The 25,825-nt window shown below is 38.8% G+C and overlaps 2 protein-coding genes across 2 annotated transcripts in view; both read right to left on the bottom strand.

Annotated features, from left to right (window-relative positions):
• Nucleotides 1–1,792, bottom strand: part of RPE65 (retinoid isomerohydrolase RPE65) — an 8,096-nt gene extending 6,304 nt beyond the window's left edge. The window contains 3 exon segments of the mRNA XM_035891821.1: nucleotides 425–575; nucleotides 957–1,039; nucleotides 1,782–1,792. Of these exon segments, the coding sequence (XP_035747714.1) occupies nucleotides 425–575; nucleotides 957–1,039; nucleotides 1,782–1,792 (245 nt within the window).
• Nucleotides 1,793–8,002: 6,210 nt separating this feature from the next.
• DEPDC1 (DEP domain containing 1) lies at nucleotides 8,003–25,112 on the bottom strand. The gene is made up of 11 exons (XM_035891828.1): nucleotides 24,845–25,112; nucleotides 24,031–24,181; nucleotides 22,712–22,830; nucleotides 22,153–22,283; nucleotides 21,786–21,833; nucleotides 18,364–18,504; nucleotides 17,006–17,878; nucleotides 16,197–16,369; nucleotides 15,059–15,235; nucleotides 14,605–14,790; nucleotides 8,003–8,551 (listed from the first exon to the last, which is right to left on the bottom strand). Exons 1-11 carry the CDS (start codon nucleotides 25,075–25,077, stop codon nucleotides 8,411–8,413), a joined length of 2,373 nt encoding a protein of 790 aa, XP_035747721.1. The 5' UTR covers nucleotides 25,078–25,112; the 3' UTR covers nucleotides 8,003–8,410.
• Nucleotides 25,113–25,825: the final 713 nt, after the last annotated feature.

Raw genomic sequence — 25,825 nt, 5'->3', positions numbered from 1 at the left:
GCACTGGGAAGGGATGGCTGGCAGTGAGATGAAGTTGATGGGAAACACAGCGCTTTGTCTAAATGTTCTACGCCAAACACCTAAAAGCCAATAGCTTGGCAGCTTCTAACTGAAAACACTTCATTTTTCAGAGATGATGTAATTCTGTCACTGGCTGCAGCTACATACAGTTCAGCCCTCCTTCTCCTCCCCTGCCAGATGTTTTATAATCTGTACAAAAAGTTGCATTTCTGCTAACTGTGAGTAAGTTTCAGTTATTTTCAGCCAGTTTCAGTGATCTCACTGTTAGAGCTCTTCCAATAACCACATGGACTTGAAATAACCAGTGCCTCCCACATGCTGGGCAGCAGAGCTTGTCCCCAGAGCTTGAAGTTGAGCAAACGCTTCATTATTTTTTTCTTTTGCTTGGAAAATTGCCACGTACCTTCGGTGATAAGTAACGTGCCCCTCCTTGAAGTCAAACTTGTGGAGGAGAGCCTGGCCGTCAAAGAGGTGATAGAAGGGCTCTGCACCCACCTCAAACAAGCCGGGACCACATCTCAGGAGGCTTCCTCGCAGCCAGGTGGGAATCCTGCCTGCAGAAGATGCAGTATTGGTATATGCATAGCACATGGCAAATCAGTCCGAGTATTTTTTATTGAGTCAACAAAAAGAACAAAACTTCAAACTAATTTTTTTTAATGTTTATCAAACTTGGCTTATAAACACGCATGAGCTCTTCAAACTGTGCGGCTTTCTTCACCTACACACCTACTGTGGACCAAGATATTCAGTATTGGAATGTCTAAAGATCCACCACCCAATCTGTCCTTCCTCTACCCCAAATACGCCCGCCCTGTTAGGTCCTTCACCTCCAACCCTGTGCTCCAGGCCTTGTAAAGCCTCTGAGCTCTGGTGGCCCATAAGCTCCTGCAAGCACAAGGTGGGCAGGAAGAGATCAGGGAGCTCACACCAACCTGTGACATGGGCGGTCACCGGTGAGGACAGCTCCTCCACGGTCTCAAAGAGCTTCTTGTAGCCTCCAGCGGGATGCTCGACTCTGAAAGGGCCATCAGACCTGGGATTAGCCCGGTTTGGGGATAGCTTTGGACTGGCCCCCCCACCCCTCCCTGAGGGAGGCAGTTTTGCTTCTGGACAGGCTGATCTGTGACTTGCAAGTAACTTGCGAGATCAGGAGGGAGAAGCACCAGTCTTCGTGGGGGGAAAAGGCTCTGAGGGCTCTGGCCAGCTACTGCAGCCAACCATCAAGACACCGAACCTGAGCACATGATGAAAGAACAGGGAATATCAATGTGACAGGCTGTGCCGCAGCCCTGCAGGCTAACACCCTCACCCAAAGGTCAAATTCGGGATATCCCAAATCATCAGGAAGCAAAATCCAACTCTTATCTCCCAGGTCTTGGATAAGCATTTACTTTTTCCTTTTTTTCTTTGAGCAAAGTGTACTTGAATGTGTAGCTGAGAATTACATTAGGTTCTAATTCTGATCTACTGCAGAGCCCACGAAGGCACACCAGACACGGGCTGTGTGGGCCACTGTCCTTCCCCTCCGAAGTATGGACCATGCTCTGGTACCCAGAGTTGAGCCTGTCCTCCCAGATCAGAATCGTGCCGCTGCATGGGATGTACCAGCACAGACACCCCCACACCGAGAGCCCCCTTCCCCCTCCCTTCTGGGCTGCGCTGCCCCCCAGCCTCACAGCAACCCCCCCAACCAATGTTGCACCACAACGGTAATCAGTAACTCGCTCCTACAGAGGAAAGCCCGCAGGAATACTCACTGGCTGTACATTCTCTCCCTGATGAAGGGCCCAAACCTCCAGCAGCCAAGCGCACAGCAAGAGCTGTGTGCTGGGTATTTATGGGGCACTGAGCCCCTGCCAAGGGGAGCCCCGCTCCCAAAACCGCCCCCACCAATGAGCACATCCCAGGAACAGAGCAGGCTTTCACCACCGAAATCCTCCCCAGTCTTTGAGAGGTTTTGTCTTGCCATTCACACAAAAAAGAGCTTTGAATGTTTTCTGAGACCTAAATTCTTCCCCAGCAGAAGTGATTACAAAGAAAAAAGAAAAAAAAAGAAAAAAACAAGAAAAAAAAAACCAAACCAGAAAGGAACAAAGTGGAGCACGCTGGAGTCTTGCCGGGTGACATGCCAGGTGCTTGGCACAGCCACTCGGCTCTTCGCTGGTGGGCACAACAGGGAGACCTTCCCAGCTCCAACACAGACCAAGGACAGCAAGAAACTGCTCCTCTCTGCAAAACCACCTCAATCCTGTGTGATGGAGCCCTCCGAGGATCAGTGCATCACCTAGAAATGACATGACATTAGAGATACTAAGAAATAAGATGTCAGTGTCAAATATTATCATTCCTACTTCCCGCACACATCAGCCACCAGCTTTTTCCTCTGGGCTTCTGTGGAAGGCTGATTTTGCAAGCTTCGACACATTGGTAAAAGCACAGCAAGACCAAACCACTACCCACCAGCCAGGAGGGCATCAGGGAGCATCATCATCTGTGACGGCTGCTCTTACTGTCACTGTACATCGCCGTCTGCCTTCAGCCATCGCTTCCCCACGCCTTCCCCCTTGCTTTACTTCAGTGTGTTTCAGTATGGTGGCACATGCCAGCAGCTCTAGTTGCTACAGAAAGCAGATTTCTTAAGTCTAATGCACATAAAGTAGTGTTTTTACACAGGGTGTTAACAGACCTACGCACTCAGAAAGATGTCAAACTTGATCATCGTTTGTTTTGTATGCAGCAGAGCAGACGCTGTCAGAGCCGGCCTAAAGATCACTTTAGAAAAACACACTTCTAGTAAGAGTAGACGTTTATGAAAACAATGGTGCTGTAAGGAATAATTTCAAAGATTAATGAGATTAGAAAGATTACTGCTCTCCCCCTGACCCATAGCCCATGGTACAGGATGAAGACATTTCATAATACCCTGTACCTTTGGGCACTCCTCCCATACAAACAGAAATGATCAAAACAGTGGTAAAAGGAGAAAATTAGACATCAGACAGTCCCCATGTTAGATCAGCTACTACAACCACTAAGTGAAAGGTTGGTTTCCTTCTCTTGTGGGTTTTTTCCTCTTTTCTTTCTTCTCTTTACAAGATAGATTGTTTCCTTTGGGACTGAAGGTTCACATCTAAGGCTTCTAACCAAAAAGCAGGATACTGAGTTGAGCCTTCACGAGCTCTTTGACCGAGGCCTGCCGTTAACCCTTCATGTTAAACAACCTTAACTATATGGTAATTTGCCTGTGGAAGCATCCTAGCAATAAATATATTTGATATAAACTTCAGTGCAAACTCAAGGCCTCTTGGGAGTGCAAATAACATGGAAATTTTTAATTAACCCTGGGATAAGAACTCAAACCAGTGTCCCAATCTTTGATGTCACAAAAATTCAGTTTTTCCATGATGACAGCATCTTCCCAGGCCCTCATCATGCTCAGAAGGCAGAAATCCCCAAACATCCCTGGCCCCACACATTATCAGCAGCCAAGTTTTCCTCTTCCTACATCTTACCAGCACTGAGCACAATCCAGCCCTGCAGACTTAGTGGCAACAGTTAGAAGAAGGATGGCCACCATGGGCAGCCTCCCTCCAGCCCCTGTGGCTCTCCTCCCTTTTCGCTCAACATTGCCCAGATGGTGTCTGCCTGCCAGGACCACCCCTCTGCAGGAGCCAGGGCCAGGAGCGATGACCCAGATGAGCTGCTCACAGATAGCTTTTGTCTTGATGCATTAGGCTGGTACGAGAAGATAAAAGTCAGAGTACTCTGCTATTGCACTTTCTGCTGCAGAGCTTGGAGGCGTGTTCAAGTCTCAACACCGCTCCAAGTAACCTGATTTAAATAGATCCATTTTAAACAGGGTTTGGACTAAATGACTTCTGAAGGTCCCTTCCCACCAAAATTATGATCCTATGATTTTCAGTCTTTCCTCCCCTCCCCTTACAGTATTAATTTTGCCACTTCTGTCTGCTGCCCACACAGAGTTAAATTTGGAGTACACAGTTGCATCATGACTCAATGCTGAGATTAGCAATTAACATTTTATCCATATAACCTCCTGGCTGTTTTCTACCAGTTGCTTTCTTGGAATCACCAGGTGCCACTGCACAGCAGCCAGCACTAGGCCAGGCAACTTCTGGTTTGACACTAACACCAAGAACAGCGTAAGACAGCATATAACCTACCACTGTGTTAGAAAACTGTTCTTCCTTGCAATTAATGCAACTAAAAAGGCATTTTTTGGCACTATCGGCACCAATTAGCAAAAAAGGTGCTGCTAAGCACAAGAAGCAGCATCTCATCTTGCCTTTCTGTGCAAGAAAGGGAGGCAACATTTATTTACCTCAGATTGCCAGCAGCCCAGGTGGTATCGGAGATGGCAGTCACAAATAACAGCTCTAAAACACTGAAGCAAAAGAGAAGATAGGTTTGGATCGGTGTATGCAGAACAGTAAGTGCATATTCAAAACCCCAACAAGCCTACCATGCCAGTGCCCCTGAATTGGCCACATGCTGAGCTAACAGCTTCTGGTTTGCCCAAGGCACTATTTATGAGAACTAACCAGAGCTGGAAATTGCACTTCTGCTGAACGTGTTTTTAAATAAATGTGGTTCATTTCAATTGGGTTTAAAAAAAGTCTAAAGAGTTTATATGAACATTTTTACATGCTAAAAGTTAAATGGCCACAGCGTGCGTGCATGACAGTCTTTTCTAAGAGATTGAAAATTGAGAACCAGCCCCTAAGCCCCTTGCCCACCCTACCCCACCGCCTCAGAGGGGAGAAAGGGAGCAAAGCCCAGAAGAACCATGCCCTAATCCCACAGAGCAGAATCCTTGCTAGCGGCACGCGTGGTTCCGTGCTGGACTGTGACAGCGTTTCCTCCTCTCGAGTCAGTGTAAGACAACCATGAATCCTTGTAGTGCCAGTTTGCAGAACAAAGCTATACTTCAGGGAACAGGCAATTCTGCTACACCCCGTTGTACACAACCAGTAGGTTACAGGCAACTGCAAATTCACTTCGGATGAACTGCTCCCCATACAGAATTGTACTTTTTGCAATATGATACTTAAAGAAAAAAAATATAAAAGGCTTCCAGTAAAAAAATTCACTTGAGAGAAAATGATAGCTTAAAGAAAGGTTTAGATTAAATTTATATCTGTCATTCATTTGGAATGTTTTAACTGTCCCATAGATAGTCAATTTGTCTATTCATGTTTTTGTTAAGTTCTGTCAAAACCTTAGAAGGGAACATTAAATAAGATGGATCAAGAACTCTGAATAATGAGGGCAGTCCTTTGAAAGCTAAATCCTAAGAAATGTGAGCTCCTTGCCTAATAAGTTGCTTAACTGGAACACATAAATAAATAAAGCATTTATGCAACACTTAACAGATTGAGAAAAACCAGAAGCAAGTCTAGGCAGGTACTGGATTTTTCAAAGTAGTTGACTAGAGGCATTACAGAGGATGAACATCTACCAGTCATTTATCATGCAAACATAAAGTTATCTACAGGACATTAAAGTGTTACTAATACTGGCTAAACCTGGGCTAATCGTGGTTTCTCATTTACAAAGCCCTCCTCCTCATAAGGAAAAGAACAAAATGAGATATTCCAAAATAGGTATTGTGCCAGATATACCCCAGTTATCAGAAAGAAAGTTTCTGCACCAACCCCCCACCCCTGTAAAGGTAACACAAGACTAATTTGGTGTATATAGAATTGTATATATACATACACAGGTAGTTTTGCCTCATTTTTCCAGCGAGAACAACCTGAAAGAACTGAAGCACAGTCTCATGGTTGCAGACCATAGCAGTTAACATACTAAGATGCCAAATATGAAAGTGACAATCCTCACCCAAGGCCCTTGTTCATAACGCCAAAGTAGCTGACATGGCATATGAACTTGTACAAGACTATTGGGGAGCCTCCCCATGAGATGCCAAAAAGACCAAACAAACCCAAACCAGGTAAAGAGATGAGTAGTTGAGATTTGCTTTAATTTTAATTTTGATGACTGGTTTTATGAAAGTTACTGTAAGAGTCTGCATGTGCAGGTACAGCTACAATTCACTTTCTTGTCTGAGGAATAGGCAAGACATGACAAAGCAAAATGGATATACCTATGCTGCACAGCTCAGAACTGCGTAAGACACTTGAACAAGATAACAAACAACTAAACAGCTCACGCAAAGGAAAAAATACTCATCTGATTCCACAAAGCGTGAAACTGCTTAATAAAACAAAAAAAACCTTGAAGTGAAAACAAAGTTGGACTTTAAATGTACTTTCCCCTGCAGTCCAATGCTTGCAGTGCACCCCTTCCATTTTTCTGCAAATACAGCCAAAGTAAGCAAATGGTTTAAGATTTATCTACAAGTAATATTACAACTGAAATGGAACATATACACAAATTCTTCACAACAAACCCCAATTTTGACAGTTTCAAATGCAGAAAGGTTTCAGTGTATGGCACATTATTGACTGGGATATCATGAGCTTAAAGAAACCTTTAACTGAAGAGCAGTGTGAAAGTATCACACGGCGAGAAGTCCGCCTGAATATCAGCTTGGGTTTTGCTGGGGACAGGTCACAGCTTGGACTGCAGGCCTAACAACCAAGTCATCCGACGATTCTGAAAAGCTCAAGCACAGCAACATGCAGTTAACATTCGTGACCGTGAATTGCATATATATGGCTAATAAAACCCAGTGCAACTAACACTGATATAAAGATATATATTGTTCCTTATTAATAAGGAACAGTTTTGGCACAGTATTGGAATATACAAAAAACCCCCTGTGTATTAACAAAAGAACTCACAGAAATTACATTTTAACATGGTGACCTCATTCCCTCCAAGGACCTTTAGCTGCCTTGTATTGGATTAGTCAGTTCACCTGCGTTACTTACCAACTTATCTCCCCACTTTCTAGCTGCCCGCAGATGCAGCTACACCCTTACTGGCAGTGTTTCTAACCCCTGTTGTCACCTTCTGATCTCCTTGGACAGAGATGACAAGGTGATGAGAGTGGTGTTCGGAGTGAGAGGCAGATCCATTAGTGCTCCTGCTCGCAGGACATGCTTTCTAAAAAAACTTACCGTACATGTAACTTGAAATGGTTCCATTTCCAGACTACAAGCAGCAACATCCACAGGTCTCATGGTGGAGTTGGTGCTTGGCATGTCGGCTGACTACAGTTCCAAATCACATCTTTCCAAAATGACAATACTTTTAATATAAACAATATTTCATTGAATCCTTAAAGATATATCCATCTTTTTGCTATGCTACACTATTTTTACCCTTTTAAGAGGAAAAGGATTTTTTTCATTAAATATTATGCTACCCCTGTCTGTTTGGGAAAACAAACAAAAGGACTTCAGGCTTCTTTTTTGATGGATACAAATATGGAGGAGAAAAGCACCCATTTCTCTCCAAGCCCAGTATTGCACACTAACATCATTCAATACTTGTGACTTTTTAGTTTTTTGCCTGAAGCATATCCATCTAAAGATTAAGCTGGGATCTCCTTTATGGAAACACTTAACTTTGAACTATTCTCTCACAGAAATACTTGTGCAGATTTATATTCTTATGGGGGAGCCTTGGCAACTCCCTAACTCTGGGAAAAAAAAATAGGGAAATTTAGTGACAACAAATAGAATCGGAATATACTATGTATCATCCCTCACTTTATTGTTCTGAGAAGCATACCAATAGATCCAAAACAAGTTTTCCATGAAAATATCAGAAATATACTTAAGACTTTTAATATAAATAAATACACAAAAGCTTATGTGAGTTTTACAGATGAGATGAACAGAAGTATTTCACAGAGTCAGATAATCATTTATTTATGGTGAATTTCTGGCTCTTGGAAACAACAGAAACAACTTTTAAATTAGTCCCAAACTCAAAAGAACATTGTTTTGTTTAAAGACAAATATTTTAAGAATACAAGGCACTTAATTCACAACATACAGATGTTTAAAAACCTACACGAACTATAATAATAGGCATGAATTCCTGAACAGACATAAAAAAGTTACAACAATATGCATATCATTAGTTTCCCATACGAAAACCATATATAAACTTTTGGTTACTAATAGCTTCAGGCTTATTTTCACATTTTTTTTTATGAGCACAATATATTGTCATAATTTGTAAACAGATAAATATTTATTTCTCTCTTAGCAGTCATTCAAAAGTTATTGGCACAAAAAAAATTATTTTGGCACCTTTCAACATAGTGTCCATGTAAACATTTCTTCCTTCTACATGCAGCGCCACCATCAAATTTCTGTAGCAAGTGCCCTTTGGTAAATCATTCATACATACGTCCATCAAGTAAAAAAGCAGCGGCAATGTGGTGATATTAATATCTTAGGCTACGAAATCTTGGTTTTCTTAGGCTAAGCATTGGTTGTTTGATGGTGGGTTTGTTCTCAAATAGCATTGCTTCGTTTTCTGTAGTTGGAAATCTATGCTGGTAGATTAGAGGGTATTCCTTCTGAAACTAGAAAATACAAAAGCAAAAATTAAAATAAAATATCAGACTCCACCAAAAACTCCAGCTGTGCAGGACTTGAGCATGAATCACCTTGTCAGGATGCATATCAGCAGGAGGATCAAGGCTATCGGCATGTAAAGTTACTCTGCTGTGACACTCGACCAAAGTTGTAGCCCTTCGTGTTTATGACTTCACAACCGATAAACAATGACTCAAAGAGAAATTTTGTCAGGCCCTTCATCTTCTGTTGAAATGAGAGAAGCTTCTAATCGCATTTTATTCCCAAGGATTTTTAGCTGTTGTGACTGGAATAGCGTTATGTGCAAACATGGTACTGTTCTAACTGCCTAGATCTCCATTTGCAATGACAATCTGCAGTTGCTCCCCATGTTGTTTACCAGCTGAGTAACAGTAATGCTGCGTGGTGTCTGAACAGCATGACCGGCTTCCCAACCCCCAGCCAGGCATGGCAGCCGCCCATGTGAAGCCACGCTGTCCAGCCAGCATTGGTATCTATTCTGTTTATGCACTTCAAGAATCTCAATAATGAATGTTTTACCTAAATGGAAGTTAAGATTCAGCAGATTTTGAAGGTATTCTCTCAGGAAAACTTGCTACTTAACCAAGGGAATTACTTTTTAATTCCTGCAGATACACAACTAAAAAATATTTGGCTTCAGAAACACGTTTTTGACATTTTGCCTGTTTCCTAGGTAAGGCCTCAGGAAGGAATAATGGTACATGCACCTATGCATCAGCCAAAGATTTCTGCCGATTGATTCAATCTACGGAAAATGACACCATTTGTATCTTTTGGTGTTGATACAAATTGGACCTAACCCTCTAGTTAAGTGCCACTTATTTGGCTTTCCCCAATTCAAAGTATCAAAACTGAAGAATCACTCCAAAAAGCTGAGATTTATCACACCAGTAGCTATCCCAGAACAAATGGCAAGACTGTAACAATACAGCTCCGCAAATTTTAAATATAAACTTTGCTAACATGTGGCCCTTAGAGTACAAGCTGTTTCTGGACTTTGGTGGGAACTCACCAAAAATTTTAAGTAGGTACCTCAAGTTTTACTATCACAGGATTTTATTTTCTTCCTCCCCACTTCACCTGTTTGAAGTACTGCTGTGTATCACTTCTTACTGCTTGCTTACTCTAAGTTTTAATTGACTGTAATTAACTACTTGTCTTTACATGCAGGAAGTTTTAGTGAACTTGAACAAAAGTCCAGCCTTCACTTTTACAGGACCAGAAGGTTTTCACAACACATATGAAAGTCAGTGTTGCAGATGCTGGGGGAGGGGCACCAAAGAGAAAGAAATGTACTTGCTCTGAAAAGCTGCTTTTTCAAATTTGAGTCACAAGACCTGCTTAGGAGATTCTAGGACAAGTACAATACTATTCAATTGGTCAGAAATACTTGCCAAAGGTTTTCTGAAAAAGAAAAAACCTCCAGTATTAAATCCTGCCAGAATTGCTCTATTTTAACTTTAGTATTAGGCCATAGAAGTGCAAGATAATCTTGAGCAATATACATGTTACAAAACACAAAGCTAAGTCCACAGAAAATAATGTTTTCAGAATTGCTAACAGATAGAGCTTGACCTCTTAAAGCAAAAAAAATCACTGCTTTTAACACCTATTGATTTTAAGCCCACCTCTGGCATTTTAATGGTAACTTGTATAGCCAATGCACTGCAAAAAACCACGCTATAGTTCTATCACATATTATTTAACAGAGAGCAGTATCTCAGAATAATTTTACACTGGTTTTAAACCATTGTTTGAACACCACTACTGCCAGACAGTATCAAATGCTGTATTAGACAGGGTCTTTAAAATCCCAATCAGAGCATGCAATCCAAAAAATTCGACATCTCTCTTCTTCAAAACAAGCATTTATCTCTATACAGCCTGCTCTTGTTCTGTACCAGGGTCTAGTGGCTGAGGTCCTTCCCTCACAAAGGCATTTTCATAAGTAGATGAAATATCACCAAGTTTCTTACCTGTTTTAACTTTTTCTTTTTGTCTTTCACAGACAAGTTTTTATCTTTGATAATGTTCTCCAAGAGCTCTGCCACTGCAGCTTGAGAGGTTGAAACCTTTTGTTCTTCAAACTCCTGAGGAGTTATTTGTTTGCAGTATGAATACGTTGGCAATATGGCACAAACCTCTTCCTTTGGATATTTGCACTGAAACAAGAGTTGCAGAAGGGGTCTGCATATACTCCAACGATTATGTGCTATTTCAGTAAGAAGGTACCTAACAAATATCCAAGCAGTGACATCACAAGTTGCAATATATTATAACATAGCTAATATCTATGATTGCACCAACAGTTTAATAGAAGTTTGCATTCAAAATATAGCGGGTTTATTTGCAAGTTTTCTCATCCCACTTTCAAAAATAGCAAGTACTCTGCAGTTAGCAAATGAACTTAAACTTCTATCAGCCACCAACCTGAGCCATCCTCATGTATTCTATGTGATCTCGCACTGCAACCTGCAGGTAAGTTGGTACTTTAAATATTTCTTGTTGATGGTCCATTAGGAATGAAACTAATCGTGTAGAAAGTAGCTCATCAAGATCTACTTCTTCTGCACAGCATAGCACACATCGAGAAAAAGTCTGTATCATCTGGAAGTGTTTAGCAGATCATTAGTACATGAAGTTGAAGGATTTGCCTTCTTTCCAGCCTACACAGTGGCATAATGAATTCACCAATACCAACTTTCATTGCAATCCCTCTTCCCTGCACCACTGGTAAAATGAGGAGGAAACCAATTTTTTCCTCATCTGAAATAAAGTAACTTCTTATAGCATTAGACTTGTACTTTTTTTTTTTAATTGAACAGTACTTGAAATTAAGAAATACATATTTTAAAGATGCAATAATAAGAAAGTCTTCCCCTATAGTTCATCTCCAATCAGCCACCTTGAGACAAGTGAGATGATAAAAAATTCTGCAGAGCCAACCTAACCAAGGTCTAACGCACACTAACATCCAGCTTTAAAAAAAAAACCATTTTTACAGCTTTCCTATTTCCAGCTTTTAGTAGCCTGATTTTATATTAGCATGTGCACATTCTTTGTTGTTTTATCTAATCTTGCTTGACAGTAATCTTTAGTCCTTCCAATGCAAGCTTAAAGACTAGCTTCGAGGTCTGAATTCAAACTCACTACACAGAAAATGTACTACTTCGGAATTGTTTTTGTCATAACTTCACGTACCCAAATTTTTAGCCCAAGAAAGGTTTTCTACAGATACTTTGCCAACACCTTTTAAGTTAAATGGCAGTTGGGTGAGAAGTCAGACTAAACAATAATTTGCATTCTTTTAAGAACTTATTTCCCTTCTCCTTCCAAAGTAAACAAAACCAACAACAATATTTGAAGTATATTGGGATGGAGACAAGAAAGTGCTTGGTTCAAGCCAGATCTTTGTAAATATTCTGGAGATGAAAAATCTGCCCATTAATCGCTATTTAACTGCAATGAGACAAGAGCCTCAAGTACGGAATACTGCTAGTATTCTCAGCATTACTTCAGGCATGTTCTTAAAACAAAGGATATGCTGCACTCATGATTCTTACCAAGGAACGCGTGCCCATCGCATCATGCAGTCGTGGCATATCAACATTTTCACTGATCCGAGAGATCATACGCATTAGGAGCTGAATCTTTCTACGATTTGGTGGTGGAAGCAACAAACAACATATCTGTAGTGCTTCAACAGCAATCCTTTCTAAATGAGGCTGAAGCAGATCTACAAGTTAATTGTAAAGATAGCTGTCATTAAGATTTGAACCAACTTCCAGGATATTTTTATCTCAGTACAAAGAATATAATTTTTTTTTCAATGATTATAATCTATGTTTCATAGAAATCAGCTGTAACACAGTAGATAATGTTACATGTCCTTTTTTTTGTGTGGTCATCTTCAACTTGCTTCATTATGATAAACTGCTGGTACAATTAAGACCACAGTACAATTAAGAAATGACACTTACGTTATTCCCAGAAGTATTTCTAGAAAATGTGTTTCAAAGACCAGAAAAAAAGACATCTCCTCCAACAGGCAGGTCTGTGCAAATTCCCTGCCTCACTCTTAGAGAGTGTCTAGGTCAGAATTACTTATCACTTACCTGAACAGAAAGGTGAATTACTAACACATCAAGTTTAAGACTCCAAAGATACTACACACTACTATTTGTTAGCAGAGGTACAAAGGGCTACCTTTAAACAGTGCAATTTAGCAATCAGATTTCGTTTTTTAAAAACCCACAGATCATGTTATATGCATATCAAAAAAACCTAGCAACAGTGCCAAAGATTAAGGAAGCAGAGATTAGTTAGTCAACACAATAAGCCAATACAACATGCTTTAGAAAGCCATCTTACTTTGCGTGCCAGTCAACATATAAGAATGAGTGAAAGAGTATTCTGAGAGTTCTGTGGTACTTCTGCAGACTCTCTTTTTGATGGTGATATCAGAAACCTCAGTCCTGATGTCCACTGAAGAAGCCATACCAGAGGCATTTGGTTTTCCTTGCCCACAAAGTTGAGACCTTGGCTTTACTGTGATTTCAGCAACTGGTATATTAATGCTAGCACAACTTTTAGAGTTCCTCTTGCCAAGTAAACTCAGAGACCTGTGTATTTGCTTTGACTCAGGGTATTCATTAAACAGCTCTTTATCCTGAAGAGTTGAGGCAGACACTCTCTTGATACCATGAGTTTGTTTTTGACATGTGTTATCGAAACCAAGCTTCAATACAGAATTAGCTTTACGCTCATACGGTAGTGATTGTTTTCCACTTCTTGTGCCCAGGATGGTGTTCACATCACTTTGCCTGAGAGAATCAGATTCTCCTTTATTACATACACTTGAGGCAGTATCTCCAATTCTTTCCAAAGAGTAACATCTTGTCCTAAATTTTGGATGTGGATCTTGGTCATTCCTGAAACCTGAAAGATTTTGGCAACTTCCTCCCATTAGATTAGCCCTGCCTTGTTTACATGTCAGTTCATATTGCAGCAATTTCTTTGCACATTCTTTTTTAATAGTTAGCTCTTCTGAAAAGGACTTCCTGGAAATTTCACATTCTTTCTGTTTTTTGTCAGGCTCTTTGCGAAGTAGGCTTAGAAGAAGACATTCAGTTGATTTGAAAGAGTTCAAGTGAAGAACTTTTGAAGGTTGTGGGTCACATTTCTCATCCTGGACAGAACGTTTTCCACTGCATATATCTGGAATTGTGATGTAGCCACACATAACTATCAGAAAATGAAATATAAATTAAGATGCAAGTGGTATGAAAATGAACAAGTTCAGAAAGAAATGAAGTTGCTAATTGAACAGAGAAGACCACAAATATAAGACACTAATTTATAGTTGACTTGGTTAGTAAAATTAAGAAAAATTTAGCCCAGTCCAAAAGCAATCTAACAAGATAGTTGCAACCAACATGCAAGAATAAAGAACACACTGCAATAGTGAGGAATAGACAGGAACAAGCATGTATTTTTAAGTTCTCATTATTGCATATTTAGAATGTTAGCTCAGACAGCGATTTATACAGAATATTATGAGACAGAACTGCATTTCAATTAATATTGTAATACAGAACAATAGCATTGATGGTCTCAGATTCAAGCTGCCATACTGATTAAGGGGTCAAGGTCTGCTCTGAATTACATATTGGTTCCTCAGTTGATACAAACTTATACTTTGCACTGATTATTTCTGAATTCATACATACCTAAAATATTAACAAAAAGTTCATAGTATTCAAAAGTAAGTAATGGTTCAGGGAGATTGAGGAAGTAATCAGCAACCGTTCTGAATACATCCCGTTCAAAGCCACTGTAAGTTGGTTGGCTCATGTCATTATTTCTAGGCCCTAAATAAAGGTGAAGAAAGAAAATTCACAAAAAAAATTTCACAATTCCATTATAAAAGAAATTTTAAAAGGTCAGCATAAGCTTACTCTTGCAGGAATGACTGCAAAGGCATTTTCATAAGTAGATGAAATATCACCAAGTTTCTTACCTGTTTTAACTTTTTCTTTTTGTCTTTCACAGACAAGTTTTTATCTTTGATAATGTTCTCCAAGAGCTCTGCCACTGCAGCTTGAGAGGTTGAAACCTTTTGTTCTTCAAACTCCTGAGGAGTTATTTGTTTGCAGTATGAATACGTTGGCAATATGGCACAAACCTCTTCCTTTGGATATTTGCACTGAAACAAGAGTTGCAGAAGGGGTCTGCATATACTCCAACGATTATGTGCTATTTCAGTAAGAAGGTACCTAACAAATATCCAAGCAGTGACATCACAAGTTGCAATATATTATAACATAGCTAATATCTATGATTGCACCAACAGTTTAATAGAAGTTTGCATTCAAAATATAGCGGGTTTATTTGCAAGTTTTCTCATCCCACTTTCAAAAATAGCAAGTACTCTGCAGTTAGCAAATGAACTTAAACTTCTATCAGCCACCAACCTGAGCCATCCTCATGTATTCTATGTGATCTCGCACTGCAACCTGCAGGTAAGTTGGTACTTTAAATATTTCTTGTTGATGGTCCATTAGAAATGAAACTAATCGTGTAGAAAGTAGCTCATCAAGATCTACTTCTTCTGCACAGCATAGCACACATCGAGAAAAAGTCTGTATCATCTGGAAGTGTTTAGCAGATCATTAGTACATGAAGTTGAAGGATTTGCCTTCTTTCCAGCCTACACAGTGGCATAATGAATTCACCAATACCAACTTTCATTGCAATCCCTCTTCCCTGCACCACTGGTAAAATGAGGAGGAAACCAATTTTTTCCTCATCTGAAATAAAGTAACTTCTTATAGCATTAGACTTGTACTTTTTTTTTTTAATTGAACAGTACTTGAAATTAAGAAATACATATTTTAAAGATGCAATAATAAGAAAGTCTTCCCCTATAGAAAAGTGTTCATCTCCAATCAGCCACCTTGAGACAAGTGAGATGATAAAAAATTCTGCAGAGCCAACCTAACCAAGGTCTAACGCACACCAACATCCAGCTTTAAAAAAAAACATTTTTACAGCTTTCCTATTTCCAGCTTTTAGTAGCCTGATTTTATATTAGCATGTGCACATTCTTTGTTGTTTTATCTAATCTTGCTTGACAGTAATCTTTAGTCCTTCCAATGCAAGCTTAAAGACTAGCTTCGAGGTCTGAATTCAAACTCACTACACAGAAAATGTACTACTTCGGAATTGTTTTTGTCATAACTTCACGTACCCAAATTTTTAGCCCAAGAAAGGTTTTCTACAGATACTTTGCCAACACCTTTTAAGTTAAATGGCAGTTGGGTGAGAAGTCAGACTAAACAATAGTTTGCATTCTTTTAAGAACTTATTTCCCTTCTCCTCCCGAAGTAAACAAAACCAACAACAATATTTGAAGTATACTGGGATGGAGACAAGAAAGTGCTTGGTTCAAGCCAGATCTTTGTAAATATTCTGGAGATGAAAAATCTGCCCATTAATCGCTATTTAACTGCAATGAGACAAGAGCCTCAAGTACGGAATACTGCTAGTATTCTCAGCATTACTTCAGGCATGTTCTTAAAACAAAGGATATGCTGCACTCATGATTCTTACCAAGGAACGCGTGCCCATCGCATCATGCAGTCGTGGCATATCAACATTTTCACTGATCCGAGAGATCATACGCATTAGGAGCTGAATCTTTCTACGATTTGGTGGTGGAAGCAACAAACAACATATCTGTAGTGCTTCAACAGCAATCCTTTCTAAATGAGGCTGAAGCAGATCTACAAGTTAATTGTAAAGATAGCTGTCATTAAGATTTGAACCAACTTCCAGGATATTTTTATCTCAGTACAAAGAATATAATTTTTTTTTCAATGATTATAATCTATGTTTCATAGAAATCAGCTGTAACACAGTAGATAATGTTACATGTCCTTTTTTTTTGTGTGGTCATCTTCAACTTGCTTCATTATGATAAACTGCTGGTACAATTAAGACCACAGTACAATTAAGAAATGACACTTACGTTATTCCCAGAAGTATTTCTAGAAAATGTGTTTCAAAGACCAGAAAAAAAGACATCTCCTCCAACAGGCAGGTCTGTGCAAATTCCCTGCCTCACTCTTAGAGAGTGTCTAGGTCAGAATTACTTATCACTTACCTGAACAGAAAGGTGAATTACTAACACATCAAGTTTAAGACTCCAAAGATACTACACACTACTATTTGTTAGCAGAGGTACAAAGGGCTACCTTTAAACAGTGCAATTTAGCAATCAGATTTCGTTTTTTAAAAACCCACAGATCATGTTATATGCATATCAAAAAAACCTAGCAACAGTGCCAAAGATTAAGGAAGCAGAGATTAGTTAGTCAACACAATAAGCCAATACAACATGCTTTAGAAAGCCATCTTACTTTGCGTGCCAGTCAACATATAAGAATGAGTGAAAGAGTATTCTGAGAGTTCTGTGGTACTTCTGCAGACTCTCTTTTTGATGGTGATATCAGAAACCTCAGTCCTGATGTCCACTGAAGAAGCCATACCAGAGGCATTTGGTTTTCCTTGCCCACAAAGTTGAGACCTTGGCTTTACTGTGATTTCAGCAACTGGTATATTAATGCTAGCACAACTTTTAGAGTTCCTCTTGCCAAGTAAACTCAGAGACCTGTGTATTTGCTTTGACTCAGGGTATTCATTAAACAGCTCTTTATCCTGAAGAGTTGAGGCAGACACTCTCTTGATACCATGAGTTTGTTTTTGACATGTGTTATCGAAACCAAGCTTCAATACAGAATTAGCTTTACGCTCATACGGTAGTGATTGTTTTCCACTTCTTGTGCCCAGGATGGTGTTCACATCACTTTGCCTGAGAGAATCAGATTCTCCTTTATTACATACACTTGAGGCAGTATCTCCAATTCTTTCCAAAGAGTAACATCTTGTCCTAAATTTTGGATGTGGATCTTGGTCATTCCTGAAACCTGAAAGATTTTGGCAACTTCCTCCCATTAGATTAGCCCTGCCTTGTTTACATGTCAGTTCATATTGCAGCAATTTCTTTGCACATTCTTTTTTAATAGTTAGCTCTTCTGAAAAGGACTTCCTGGAAATTTCACATTCTTTCTGTTTTTTGTCAGGCTCTTTGCGAAGTAGGCTTAGAAGAAGACATTCAGTTGATTTGAAAGAGTTCAAGTGAAGAACTTTTGAAGGTTGTGGGTCACATTTCTCATCCTGGACAGAACGTTTTCCACTGCATATATCTGGAATTGTGATGTAGCCACACATAACTATCAGAAAATGAAATATAAATTAAGATGCAAGTGGTATGAAAATGAACAAGTTCAGAAAGAAATGAAGTTGCTAATTGAACAGAGAAGACCACAAATATAAGACACTAATTTATAGTTGACTTGGTTAGTAAAATTAAGAAAAATTTAGCCCAGTCCAAAAGCAATCTAACAAGATAGTTGCAACCAACATGCAAGAATAAAGAACACACTGCAATAGTGAGGAATAGACAGGAACAAGCATGTATTTTTAAGTTCTCATTATTGCATATTTAGAATGTTAGCTCAGACAGCGATTTATACAGAATATTATGAGACAGAACTGCATTTCAATTAATATTGTAATACAGAACAATAGCATTGATGGTCTCAGATTCAAGCTGCCATACTGATCAAGGGGTCAAGGTCTGCTCTGAATTACATATTGGTTCCTCAGTTGATACAAACTTATACTTTGCACTGATTATTTCTGAATTCATACATACCTAAAATATTAACAAAAAGTTCATAGTATTCAAAAGTAAGTAATGGTTCAGGGAGATTGAGGAAGTAATCAGCAACCGTTCTGAATACATCCCGTTCAAAGCCACTGTAAGTTGGTTGGCTCATGTCATTATTTCTAGGCCCTAAATAAAGGTGAAGAAAGAAAATTCACAAAAAAAATTTCACAATTCCATTATAAAAGAAATTTTAAAAGGTCAGCATAAGCTTACTCTTGCAGGAATGACTGTTTCATAAGAAAATAACATCACCAACATACAAATATTTTGTTTAGTTCAGCATTGTACCATATGTAAGCAAAAACAGTGTAAAATATTCTACGTAGCCACTGAGGCATTGTGCTCAGTTTTAACGAGCTGTTCCACATGAAGAAAATAAATGAAAACTAGTTTATGCCCTTTATAGGTTCCTCAGCAAAATAATAACAAACTCCTAGTACTTTCCTTCATTTCCAAGCTACAGTAATCACAGTTCTCCCACAGGGAGCTCTAGCTTCTAGACCAAGAAGAAACTCATGCTATAACCAACTTTGAAGAACGTGCAAACTGAGAAGCCAGCCAGTATATACATGTTGCTTTATGCATAGGCCAGACAGAGCTGGTCAGTGTCTTCCCTTTGTGGGGACCTCTTTTCAACTCCTCTATTCAAATGGTTCACCAAGAGCAAGTTTCATTCACTATAACTCCCATGGTGAATCACAGCTACACACAACTGATTTCCTTCAGAAGTGGACAGACAAGCAATCTGATAATCTAAGAGATCTTGTTAATAAACCTTGCCCATGTTGCTACAGGCAAGAAAAAGGAATGAGTGAAAGGGGTCCTGGTACAAGTAAAATTTGACACCGTGTAGAACTTTTAACCCTAACATTCTCATACTCCACTGAACTACAAATGAAATAAGCTACCTTACAAAGCCAATTTTAATGAATTAGGAGATGGCAGATTTAATTACACATAGAAAAGGGGAAAATTTAACTTTTGATATGATCAAACTTTGTAATCATAATCACATTACCACACACTACATTAAAAATACACTGGCAGGGGGAATACTGCTCCATTATATTTTTAGTTTTCACTGTGCAAAGTATCTACTGCCTTAATTATTTGGTTGCAGTATAGCTAGCAGATTCAGAGATAAAAGTCTCCACTTGAACTAGTTCACTCAAACTAGAAATTGAGAATTCAAAAAAACCAGAAATCCTGCTTGTAGGTTTTGGTCTCATGAAATTAGTTCTAACCACAAGACTGATGTGGGAATTAAGGGACTGAAGTGCTCAAAGACCAGTGCTCAGCTATATTTTCCACTTTGATTTAATCCACTCATCAAGCTCTTCCCTGTCCTGCTTTTCCTAATAGTGCTCTTCATGTAAGAGGCTCTACATTTTTGGGAATGCAGTTGAAGAAAAAAAAAGGGGGGGGGGGGGGGGGAGGCATTTCCACAAGAGCATATGCTGCAAACTGAACTTCTGAAGCCACGCTAACCCTGCACGGACCCCTATCACAGTTCCGCTGAGCAGCAAGAGATACATGCAGATGTATAAACACACACCATCCAACCACGTTACAGCTAGTATAGCTTTGAGGGGAGCTAATGAATAGGGGCAAGAGTTAAACAGCAGGGCAAGCACACGTATGAAGAGCTCATCATCTCTGATTTCATTTGAGAGGCACTCATTTAACTTTAGCATGCCCTGTTAGCCATTTAAAGAGGCAGTTTGGGGATGGAGTGGGGAAGAAAAAAGTCAGTCTAACTATCCTCTGCTTCTCCAGAATCTTTTCAAAGCCTGCCTCATAGAGATGCAAAGCCTACATAATCACAATCTGTATGTGTAACACACTTTCAAACACATTTGACAAAGGAAGCCTCAAAGGCATTTAGATTCCGTGAAGTTTCATAAAAATGAATGGCACTGTAAAGGAGAAAGACTATTAGTACCACACAGGTCTGCTACAGCACATGCTGAAGGAACAAGAATGCTCCTTCATTAGCAAGGGAATCTGCATCTGAGCCATTAGAAACTGAACTTCATTAGGTTCACTGCAAAAGTACTTTTTTTTTTTCCCCCAATGCGTGAAAACCTGTGTTAATTGTTTTACTCCACAGTAAATACTTTGCCAGCAGTTCAAGGCAGCTGCTCAAGTACACGTAACTCTGACACCTTAGGTAACTGATTCTGCTCTTCTGAAGTTAAAGATTTAACATCATGCCTTTCTAAATTTTATGCTTAAGCAAATACACAAAGAAAAAAAAAACAGAAGCACTAAGTCTTCTAGAAGTTGTAACCACTTCCAGTTTTCCTGCTTGATATTTCATACATCAATACCAAAACAAAGGATGAGTGCAGACTGACTCTCAGTGTGCAGACAATGAAAATTCAATTGTCACAAAACATGATTAACAGCTAAAACATCACACTTTAAAAATCCATCTCATCTACTAGGCAGTGAGACATTGAAGACCTTCATTTTCCACAGCTGAACTGTAACTATAAAGGTGCCTCATGGGGTATTAAGCATAAGCTTTTTCTAAAGACTGTTTGCAGAAAAAGGTGGGGAGCAGATAAGGAGGTACCAGAGGAGCTATACTCCAAGTTCAGGACCCAGGAACAAACGAGCAGAACTAGTCCTTCTGTTGTCATGACAACTTTAGTAGACTACAAAGCTGACTATACCAGCATGCTTTTATCTCAAACCCTCTGCAAAATTTTGTTTGATTATTTCTAAGACAAATAAAAAAACCTAACTGGTTTTCTGTGAATTGCCCTCCCCAGTTTAGTATGAAACGTAGGAACTGTTTTAGTCCAGCTCAAAGCCATTACCTGGAAAAGGAAGTCTCTTTACTCCTGAAAAACTGCATTAAAAGAAATGACACACAGGTTTTGCCCAACCACTTAAGTTTTTGCCCTGCCTGACTCTTTGTTAATAGGAATTATTTCTGTAAAAGAACAGTCCTTAGCTTTTTCATGGCCTTGGAGAGCATGCTTCCACTGAAAGCTTGCGAAGTTTAATTCATTATGTACATTTCATGGACGAAGGAACACTGGAGCCCTTTCTTCCACCAATTTAATCTGTTCATGTTGCCAAAAATTGATATGAAGAATCAGACAACGCAGCATAAAAGCAGGGTAACTAGACTACTACAGAACTGATAATCTTGATTACCTGAAATACAACATCTTTAACATGTGTCAACTTTTTTAGGTAACCTTTCTGTGCAGTATTTTGATATGGATTGCTGTCATTGCTTGTTAGGATATCAAGGCACTTAGATTATTTGAATTTCCAAAATGAAACATCACAATTGATCTTAACTGTAAGATTATGCAAGATCTCTGCAAGTATACTTCACTTCCAATTCTCAAGATAGGTTTCTGAAACTTAAAAGCTATTCAGTGACTTACAGTATGCGAGGCATTTCATAGCTGACAACACCCAGTGAGGGAGGTCTTCTAAAATAAACAAACAAGTACATTACTTATACATAAGCTCCAAGTCTTAATAACCAATACAAATAGTGGCACACATGTATTAAATAATACCTCAAGTACAAAATATCAAATTTAAAACTAACTTTAAATATTGCTACACGTATAACTTAGAAAGGAATGCAATACACCTACAAAACCTTCTAGACAAATATACTGAACTGTACTGTAGTTTGGGAAAAAAAAAGTAAAAGACAGACTGTGAAACATCTTTCTTTAATGGTTTGTTGTAATTACACCATACAGAATCTTTAAGCAAAACCAGGAAAAAAAAAAATCTTACCTGATTTATTCTGCAAAATAACAACACCATGTTTGCTCGTGTTAGTCATGTTGTATATGACATACTCAGGAATTATCTGTGTTGGCTGCAAAACTTCATCCAAAGATGGGAGGCCTAAAATGGTTTGCAAACTGTGGGGAGTAAGAGAGCAGATGTTGCCTAAAAGATTCGCTAGTAATTAACAAGTTCTTCCCATAGCTATTCAAGCAACAGTTACTTGATAAGCTAGTTTGATGTTTAACAAATTCTCACTTCCAGAAGGACAATTTGAGGAGACACTTTTTCCTGGGACAAACACCAAAAATCAGTAAGAAAGAGCATCTGTGGTACTTAAAATATACTTCCACTGCAGCAACAATAAATTTCAATACATTTCTTAAATGCAACAATCCAATGTTAATAAATACATTAGAAAGCATGTGGAAACAATAGTTAGTAAAAATATTCAATTTAAAACATAATTTCAAAAATTTTTAAAAAATTTGCAAGCCAAAAGCTTGATTGGGCCATTACATACACAAAACATATAAGAAGATGCTTTTCATACTCTATTACTTACTGTATTAGAATGATATTTCTCCAAGTTTCTTGCACATATTCCTGGCTTATTTCCTTCCTATGCAGTGTGTCTTCCTTGTTTTCTTCTATTACATCAAGTTTTGCTTTTTCTAAGTTCTCCTGAAAGCGAATGATTTATACTGTAAGATAAACAAACCCCTTAGGATAATTCAAAATTAAGTAAAAATTGTTCTCAGAAGTATAGGGCATTCTGGGGAACATCAAATTCCAAAACATGATCCAGGGAGTAACCTTAACAGCTTCAGCACTGAAATGTAAGCATACCCAACTAAAAAGCAAAAGACAACACTATGAAGGAAGACCTGATCAACTCAGAAGTCAGCAATTTAAAAGGTAGAAACACATCAGATTCAAATGTGTTATTATGTGAAGCAGCCTCCTTTAGGATCGCAATCTAAATTCAGGAAGTATGCACACACACACAAATCCCAAAAGAATAAAGGGCCAAACACCTACATTCAATCTTTTCGAAAAAGCAGAACAGTTAAATAATTTGTGCCTTTTATTTGTCCTAAACATGAAATATACCAAGTTTCAATGAGGACATATTGTCCAGATCACTGCTAGAACGCCACCTTCCAGCCCTCCCACTACTTTAAAATACTGTAACAGTGATAATTCTGCACTGAAGGAGTCAAAAGAAAAAACAATGCAAAAGAAAACAAAACCCTTCCCATACTGATGACCCAAGATGCTCAATTGCTTACATGTACATATACAATTAAAGCTCTATGTAATCTCAGATCACATGGATGCAAAATTAGCCCTATACTGCAATGGGTGTGTGTGAAATGACCTTTCTTTCTGATTAAGAACATGGCTGCATTAATAACACTCTATGCCCCCCATTTCTCTTCCCAACAAACTATTGTTTAGAAGAAACAGCTTCATATAGTTTTAAGAGCATACTTAATTTCTTGTCAAATGCATAATACCTTTCACTAGCTGCCAGCATTTAAAAAAATGCCACATTATAGTTACATCCATGATTTTACTTGTATGTATTTTGTTTGAATATTTACAGTTTATTTAATAAAATCTTTTTGTACATTGAAGAAGAGAAACAGCACACATCACCAAGACACTCCATTATAGAATTCAGCTGTATCTTTCCATTATGCCTATATAAATGTTCCATTTCACTGTCTAGAAGAACTGAACAATTTATTTCTTAAGCTAGAAGTGAAGATAACACAACAGAAGTGTCACTAAAAGCTGACTGCCTCTAGTTTTATTTTTTTTAAAAAAGTAAAGAAAATAAATGGCAACTATAATTATTTAAGAAACGCAAGTTATTACCAGAGACTGTAGCAACTCATGTTTTTTAAAAGTTCTCCTGGATAAATGTGGCAGTTTAAAAAGTCTTTCTTTGTCTCTAGAGAAGTTTTCCAGGTTCTCTTTTGGCGGACATGAGGTTGGTAGAGGTTTAACTGGAGATGTTGAGGGAAATCTGTAATGAATAGGAGATGTTAAATACATTTAGAATAGATTAGAAATAGAAGTCACTTAACCAAAACCATACCCTATCACTGTGATTCCATAACATTCTGAAAATATTCAGGAAAGTAAGAAGAAAAACACTGAAATTTTCTCTTTAGAACACTGTTTAACCTTATCATACTATAAATTAGCTTTGGGCTACTTGATTCCAGTCAAGTTGAAGACACTCAGATATTTACACAGCGCTGAGAACAGAACTGGAGAAGCGAGGGCCATCAATACCTTTAATTTAAGAACTTAGGAAAGACTGTTTCCCACTTAGACTTTCTGTAAAACGTACAAGAGAAGTAAACACAGCACTGGTTGCACAGCACGGAGCTACTGCAATAAATTCTCCTTGGCTCCCCTCCAAAGCACTTGAGTGTAGCACACAAGCCAGTGAAAAACTCAGCTAGACAGAAGCATGGAAACAGCCCTCAGCATACAGGATGTGTGGTCTATACTGCAAGTCACAGTAAAGTAAAACAGCGAGTGAATTAAAATGGTGCTAACAATTAATTTTCGGCCCAACTGCTCAACACAAAGCAAGGTATTTTTGAGAACCTGAGCATTAAGATTGTTAAATAAAGCTCTCAACCTGAAGAGCTCTGTTAACTGGTCTTCATTTTGGTACCTGTACAGCACACCGTTGTCTTCTAAGTTTTCAGATCCCCATCTCCCTTTTATATCTTCAATTACATGATTCTTGAGAAACTTTCTTAATAACTGAACAGTCTGCTGCCTAGTAACTTCAGGACCAAAGTTACTGTTATTCCTTAATACTTCATGGAGCCAGTCTACAGCTTCTGATGCAGTAAAACAGCTTCCATGTTTTTTGAAATGTTGCCTGTGCTTCCTTAATGGCATGCCTGCTCGGAAATATTTCGTAATTTCATTCCACTGCATGGGAAACAAAACAGCAAAGAATGTAAGATTAAAGCCTGAAGTTGATAACCATAGAGTATCAATTAAAACAATGTTATATTAATAGGCATATAAATAAGATCACAACATTAATACTAACAAACAGTGATAGCTATACTAAATAATATAGTGGTATTAATATAGAAACATTAAAGTTCAGATTTAAAAATGCATAAACATTTCATTTAGGTCTTTATCTCATTCTCTTATAACTGAAAGTCATGTTAGAGTTTCACAAACATAGCAAGTTTTATTGACCCGGTCTGCACACGCCCGGCATTTACATCAACTCAGTTTCCTGAGGCACCGTCTAACCACAGCCTCCAAACCTGCAGCAGCTCTCAGGCACGAGATGAACCCAGCTGTCAAGAGTACAGGAACACCAGTTTCAAATTTTAAAGTGTTTTCTTCCTTTCCCGTCTACTCGCACGGAGCTAAACATAGCAAGTTTTATTGACCCGGTCTGCACACGCCCGGCATTTACATCAACTCAGTTTCCTGAGGCACCGTCTAACCACAGCCTCCAAACCTGCAGCAGCTCTCAGGCACGAGATGAACCCAGCTGTCAAGAGTACAGGAACACCAGTTTCAAATTTTAAAGTGTTTTCTTCCTTTCCCGTCTACTCGCACGGAGCTAGATGACGCACCAGATTCCGCAGGCTCCTCTTAGGAAGCTGTCGCCCAACTTTCA

Source organism: Egretta garzetta, unplaced genomic scaffold (genome assembly GCF_000687185.1).
Source record: "Egretta garzetta isolate BGI_Z169 unplaced genomic scaffold, ASM68718v1 scaffold163, whole genome shotgun sequence".
Lineage (NCBI taxonomy): Eukaryota > Metazoa > Chordata > Aves > Pelecaniformes > Ardeidae > Egretta > Egretta garzetta.
Note: the sequence above shows the minus strand (reverse complement) of the source record. Positions and strands in the feature narration are given on the sequence as shown.

Excerpts from the sequence above, each read along its gene's own strand:
- DEPDC1 (XM_035891828.1), bottom strand. The coding sequence starts at position 25,077 with ATGCCATTAAGGAAGCACAGGCAACATTTCAAAAAACATGGAAGCTGT. Across the intron at positions 17,879-18,363 it reads ACTTTTTGTTAATATTTTAG|TTATGTGTGGCTACATCACA; the intron begins GTATGTATGAAT and ends ATTTTCTGATAG. Across the intron at positions 8,552-14,604 it reads AAAAGAAAAAGTTAAAACAG|TTTCAGAAGGAATACCCTCT; the intron begins GTAAGAAACTTG and ends TGTATTTTCTAG.